This window comes from Aethalodelphis obliquidens, unplaced genomic scaffold, assembly GCF_003676395.1.
Source record: "Aethalodelphis obliquidens isolate GAN/ISIS:26980383/991018 unplaced genomic scaffold, ASM367639v1 scaffold5, whole genome shotgun sequence".
Classification (NCBI taxonomy): Eukaryota; Metazoa; Chordata; class Mammalia; order Artiodactyla; family Delphinidae; genus Aethalodelphis; species Aethalodelphis obliquidens.
The window spans coordinates 45,358,696-45,364,975 of NW_020837949.1; the positions used below are offsets into that span (position 1 = coordinate 45,358,696).

The 6,280-nt window shown below is 52.1% G+C and overlaps 1 protein-coding gene across 1 annotated transcript; it reads left to right on the forward strand.

Moving 5' to 3' along the window:
- Positions 1-1,147: 1,147 nt before the first annotated feature.
- Positions 1,148-5,711, forward strand: INMT (indolethylamine N-methyltransferase). The gene is given in 5 exon segments (XM_027101319.1): positions 1,148-1,182; positions 1,184-1,299; positions 2,821-3,028; positions 5,047-5,095; positions 5,097-5,711. Coding segments are annotated over 5 exon segments (789 nt in total). The 3' UTR covers positions 5,478-5,711.
- Positions 5,712-6,280: the final 569 nt, after the last annotated feature.

Below are 6,280 nucleotides of genomic sequence, written 5' to 3' on the forward strand. Positions count from 1 at the left end.
TTCAACATCCTCTCAACTGATTGTTGTGAACATGGCAGCGAACGAGGGTGGGGGACACACCTGGCACATATTATAGGCCAGGGCCCCAGACTTGCCCATTTGCAAAACACACTAGAGTTTGCTACCTGAAATATCTGATCTTGGGTGAATTTTTGAAAGAGATTTGGCAACACTTTTTTATATAAAACTTTTATTTGAGATCATGTGGATTCACATGCAGTTATAGAAATAATACAGCGAGATCCACGTATGCTTTACCCAGTTTCCATAATCGTGGCATCTTTCAAAACATAGTAAATATCACAACCAGGATATTTGTCACTGATACCGCCCACTGCTCTTATTCATCTTTTCCTAGATTTACTGGTAGTCATATGTGTGTGTTTACGTGTGTGTGTGTGTGTGTGTGTGTGTAAATTCTATGCAATTTAATCACATGCTGTGTTTATGTATGCCAATAGTTTTTAAATGGTTTGTGCAAACAGAGGCTTCCCCACCTTTTCAGGGGCCCTGGTTAAGTTTACTTTTACCCTCAGCAAAATAAAGGATTGATTAAGCAAATAGAGTAAACAGGATTGAAGACAGGAGGAAATATTTAACCAAGGTCAGGACACACTATTTTCAAGAGCAAGCTCACTGACCTCAGTAGTGAAATCTTAGCCACCTCTGCATCCTGTTTTCCACCCTACGGGTTTCTCCTTTCTTCATCTCATTTTTCCACCAATCCCAAAGAGGGAAGCATCCTTGACCTATTCCAGATGCTGGTCTCTCTGTGTCTTTGTCCACCTGTGTCTCTCTCTTAGCTCTGTGGCACTGTCCCTCTGTCTCATGCTCTCCCAACCTTAGCCCTCACCCGCAGTACGGACACTCAAAACATCACCTCTCAGGAGCCAAATACTGAGAACCCCCAGGAGCACATGTTGGCCACCCTGTTGCATTTCTGTGTTGAGATAATTATCAAACAGATAAACTCCAGCCAGAAAAGCTAACATCCTGGCCTGACTCCAACTATGTGGAATCTGAGCTCCTCCCCGGGCAGGAGGGTCTGTCTAAGGAGATTATGAAACTCCTGATGGGAAGAGGCAGGGAGAGGAAAGTGGATATAACAGGACTGCAGCAATGGAAACACAGCCAGGTCCCAGCTAGAATGGAGGGCAAGCTGTACACAGGAGAGGACTACAAGAAAGTTCGACTCCAAGGACTACTTAAAGACGTACTACGCCTTCGATTCAGGCACCGTAGCTGAAAATGAAATCTTGAAATTTGACCTGAAAAACCTCTTTGAAACCTTCTCTTCAGGTGAGTGTCTGGTCTCCATCTCAGGGAGAGACAGGGCTGCACCTGACAGGAAGGGCTGCCGGCGGCAGTGGACCTGTCCTCTGGGACACTGCTCACCAAGGGTGTCGCAAAGGCAGCTCAGCCTGTGAACCCATGAGGACCTCTGCTGGGTGGCCACTGAGTGGGACCTAAGCACTGGCCTTAGAAGCCAAAGAGCCAGGCTTGAGTCTATGACAGTCAGTCTCAGTTTCTCCCCCCTGTAAAATGGGAAGGTAACTCCTGAGCTGTGGGGCTCACAGGCTCATGCTGGATGGGATTTGAGACAACAGACATGAGCACACTGCCCGCATCTGACTATCTCTGCCTGTCTTCCCTTAAAGCCGGGCTTGGTAGCCTTGGCTCATGAATCCCCTTGAAAATCCGAGGAAAGCTCTGGTGCACAGGCGTGCACGTGCGCACACACACACACACACACACACACAGTCACACTCCTAATCTTTTACTCAGAATTAAGAGAGTTCATGGATTCACAAAGCCAAACCACAGCTCAGTTTACAAAACCCTGCTCTTGGGTGTCAGGCTGGGCGATCAGCAGGGATTATCGCCCAGGTTCCTCAATGCACACAAGGAGAGGCTGAGGTGGGAAAGAGGGGGGTGGCCAGCCCAGGTCAGACTGCCAGTCAGTGGCAGCAGCGAACTTCAAGATCAGTTAATGCAGGGCTGCCATGCACAGTTGGGCAGGGAGTATACTGAACAATTAGGGGTTACTTAGTCACTCAGCAAACATTGCCTGACTATGTAATCAGTGCCAAGAATGGTATATTAAGCAATGTCCACAAAAATACAGAGGAAAGAAAGCTTAAGGCTCACAGAGACATCTGAGGAGACTTTCTAGAGGAGGGACCAGCACTAAGCCTTGAAAAATAGACAGGTGTATTTCAATGGAGAGCGGAGGAGGGAGGAAGCAGGGAGAAGAGGGCAGTGTACTTTTAGTGCTACTCTGAGGCAAAGATCCTTCCCCTCAACTCATCACCAGATCCCCTTGCCTCCCCTGATTGGCTGAGCCAGTTTTGAACCCACTGGCTCAGGTCTCATCCCTTATCACAAGCTCTGTCTTCTGCAACAAAGAGGTGGGAGAGTGGGCCATGGGGGGTCACTCTCACCATTGTTTTAAACCCAGAGTCAGAAGACTGTTGGAAATAAACCAGTTCCAACCAAGAAGTCATTTTGAAACCTGCCCAGAAGTGCAGAACTTGTCCTATCAGGCCTCTGGTAGCAACCCTTGGGGCAGCAGGGGGACGTGGTGTGTGCCAGGCTGTGCCCTACCTGCCAGCTGTCACCCCCTGAGCCCCAGGCGTGGGGGTCTGGACTCCCCACACAGCCTGGCTGCTACCCAAGGCAGGGTCGGGTCCCCTGTGAGCCACCCTCCCCTGCTGGCAAGCCCTGGGGCAGGGCAGAGCCTGGCATCTCCATCCACCACAGCTGGGCCTGGAGTAGGGTGTCCCCCGCTCCCACGCACCTGGAAAACACTGTCTCCTGCAGCAGGAGTGAGAGGTGACATCCTGATCAACACTGGCCCAGGCCCCACCATCTACCAGCTGCTCTCGGCCTGTGAAGCCTTCGGGGAGATCATCGCCTCAGACCACTTGCAGCAGAACCCCCAGGAGGTGAAGAAGTGGCTGAAGAAGGAGCCAGGGGCCTACAACTTGTCCCCAGCCATGCAGTAGGTGTGTGAGCTGGAGGGAGACAGGTACCCACGGCCACCCTCTCTCTCAGATGAGGTCTCCCCATCACCTGCAGGCCAGAGCCTGAACCTGCCACCCTGCTTCACCTGCCACTTCCCTACAGGTTCTTCCTGACCTGGGTCTCTGACCCACAGCACCTTCCTCTCTTTGAGTGAGTCCTGCCTCCAGCCTCAGAGCTGCCTGTGCTCTTAGCTTTGGTTGCCCTACTGGGCTCTCCATACTTTGTATCCCACTCATCCTACAGAACCAGCTTCAGTCCCCGCCTCCTCCTGGAAGCCTCCCCTGATTGCTCTAGCCCACACAGATCTCACTTTCCTCTGGTGCAGCTTCTCCTTAACCCTAATGTTGGAGGGGGACTTGTTATGGGAAGACATGGGCTTCAAGGAATCCCCCTGAAGCACTCTTACAAAATCCCACAGACCAACAGCACTGACCCTTCCAGGCACCTTCCCCATCCAATTCACAGAGAGGGAACCCATCTACCAGAGCCCCAGGGGGCACAGGCAGGATGCTGGCCCTGATTTTGCAACTGAGGAAACTGAGGCCCAGACATGGAGAGTGGCCTCTAGGCCACCTTAGAGCCAAGACAAAGATCAGAGTTTAAATTCCTGACCCATCATTGGGCCATGGGGCTCTGACCTAGTTATAGGTAGGGGCAGCCTGAAGTGGGACAGAGCTGGAGGGTCTCTAAGCACAGGGTCTCCACATCAACCCAGCCTGGGCTTCATTCATTCCTGTCACCATTCACGGAGAGCATTCTGATGGTCACGCCTGCTTCTAGGTACTGGGACTATGACAGTGAACAGACAAAGTCTCAGCCCCAAGGAGCTCACATTCTAGTAGGGAAGACAACACAACCAAGCTAGATAGAGGTAGATATTCAGGGAAAAACAAGTGTTCTAGAGAACAATCTTCAGCTGAGTAGAGGCCTTCAAGAGGTAGGGGTGCTGTGTTAGGTGGAATGGTGTCTTAATCACCTCGGGCTGCCATAGAAATGCCATAGACTCAGTTGCTTAAACAAAGACATTCATTTCTCACGGTTCTGGAGACTGGAAGCTCAAGATCAGGTCTGGTGAGGGCCCTTTTCCTGGCTGGTAGACAGCCGTCTTCTTGTTGTGTCCTCACAAGAAGGAAAAGGAAAGTCAGCAAGCTCTCTAGTGTGTCTTCTTTTAAAAGGCACAAATCCCACCATGAGAGGCCCCACCCTCATGATCTCATCTACCTCTAATTACCTGCCAAAGGCTCCATCTCCAAATACCGTCACATTCATGTTAGGTTTTCAGCATATGATTGTGAGGGGGGCACAATTCTGTCCACAGCAGATGGTAAGAGGAGGCCTCTCCAGGGAGGAGCCCTCGGAGCAGCTTCCTGGGTGAGGTGAAGGAGAAAGGATGTGAAGATCTGGGGAAAGAGAGTGTCAGGCAGAGGGGAGAGCAAGGGCCAAGGCCCAGCGATGGGAAAGAGCATGTTTAACAAAGCACATTTAAAGGGTCAAGGGCTGCAGGGAGGAGGCATGTGGACATGTTGCTTCATGGGTACAGTTTCAGTATGGGGTGATAAAAAATTTTGGAAGCAGACAGTAGTGATAGTTGCACACATTGTGAATGCAATTAATGCCCCTGAATTGTACATGTAAAGTGATTTAAATGGCAAGTTTTTGTTATATATATTTTACAACTTGAAAAATTAATAAGGCAATGTATCAAAAATTGAATTATTTTGAATTATCAAGAAGAAAGATAAATAGAAGGGGAGGAAGGAGGAAGAGGACAAAGAGGAAGAAGGAAGAATCAACTGTCAAATCCCCCATCACCTACCAGCTGTGTAGCCTTGAGCAAATCACTCAACCTCTCTGTGCCTCAGTTCCCTCATCTGGATAATGGTGGAAATACGATCTCCCTCAAAGAGTTGCTCAACAGGTTAAATCATGGGCCTTGCCCATAGGGAGCCCCTGCATAGGGGGCGAGGGGTGGAGGGATGTTGTCATAATTTTCTTCATCACCTCCATGACCCTCCCCCACAGGAGCAAGTGGCAGGAGAAGGAGGCCCGTCTCCAAAGGACAGTCACGCGGGTTACTGAAGTGGGATGTGAACCAGCCACACCCACTGGGGCTCACCCAGGTGCCACCAGTTGACTGTGTGCTGACCCTGCTGGCCCTGGAGTGTGCCTGCCATGACGTGGACGCCTACCAGGCGGCCGGGCGAGGCCTGGTCGGCCTGCTGAAGCCGGGCGGGCACCTGGTCACCGCGGTAGCCCTGCGCACCCAGCACTACATGGTGGGCGCCAAGAAGTTCTTTGGGCTCCACCGGGAGAAGGAGACAGTGGAGAAGGCCTTGCAGGAGGCCGGCTGCCAGGTGCTGAGGTGCCAGTACTCCTGTGTCATCTCCTCAGAGGCCCACTGCACCAATGAGGGCATCTGCTTTGTGGTCGCCCGCAAGAGTCCCAGGGCCTGAGGCCAGCCTGGCAGAGAGGGCCTGCCCCAGAAGGGAAGTCAGGGCCAGCGTTTCTTAGAGTCTCACTCCACAGCCCCCTAACGCAGGGCCAGCCTGAACTCTACCCCTTCATTCTTATTACTATGTCCCAAGATCACAGGTGAAAAGCAGGGTCTCCCTGCCCCCAGCCCAGGGATCTGTCCCCCACACCCTTTTCTGGCTCATACTGCACCAAAACATCAGGAAAATAAAGTGGCTCAGCTAGATATGGCCTTAATTTTGTTCCTCCCCCACCCCCCGGAAGCAGACCCGCAGACGAGGATTTGAGACAGGATCCCAGGAAGCACCAATAGGAGCGTGGGAAGGAAAGCAGGGAAGGCAGACAGACAGGCAGGTAATAAAGCGTGTGTCACCAAGCCCGTCACCACTGCGGGCAACTGGAGACCACCCGTCGGGGGGCTTCAGAGTCGCCCCACGCCAGGAAGTTGCGGCATTTGTCCACCAACTCCCAGGGTCGTGGTTGAGGGCTGCCCAGGGTGCGTTAATTGGCCAGGATTGTTGAGCCTGCCTATCGTGTGCAACACGGAGAGACACTCGGACAGAGACTGGCAGGGCTGGTCCCTGGAAGTGGGAGGGTGGGGCTGGTCTGGGCAGCCTGGCCCTTCTGCTGGAGGAACAGGACCTCAGGTTCTCAAAGCCCAAAGGCATCTGCAAGAACTAGATGATTTCTGGGCCAAACTCCTATTCCCCCTTGGGTGGGAAAACCAAGATCTGGGAGGAGAGGTGACTGGTTCCTGATGGCTCAGTGAGTCCACTGCAGAGCC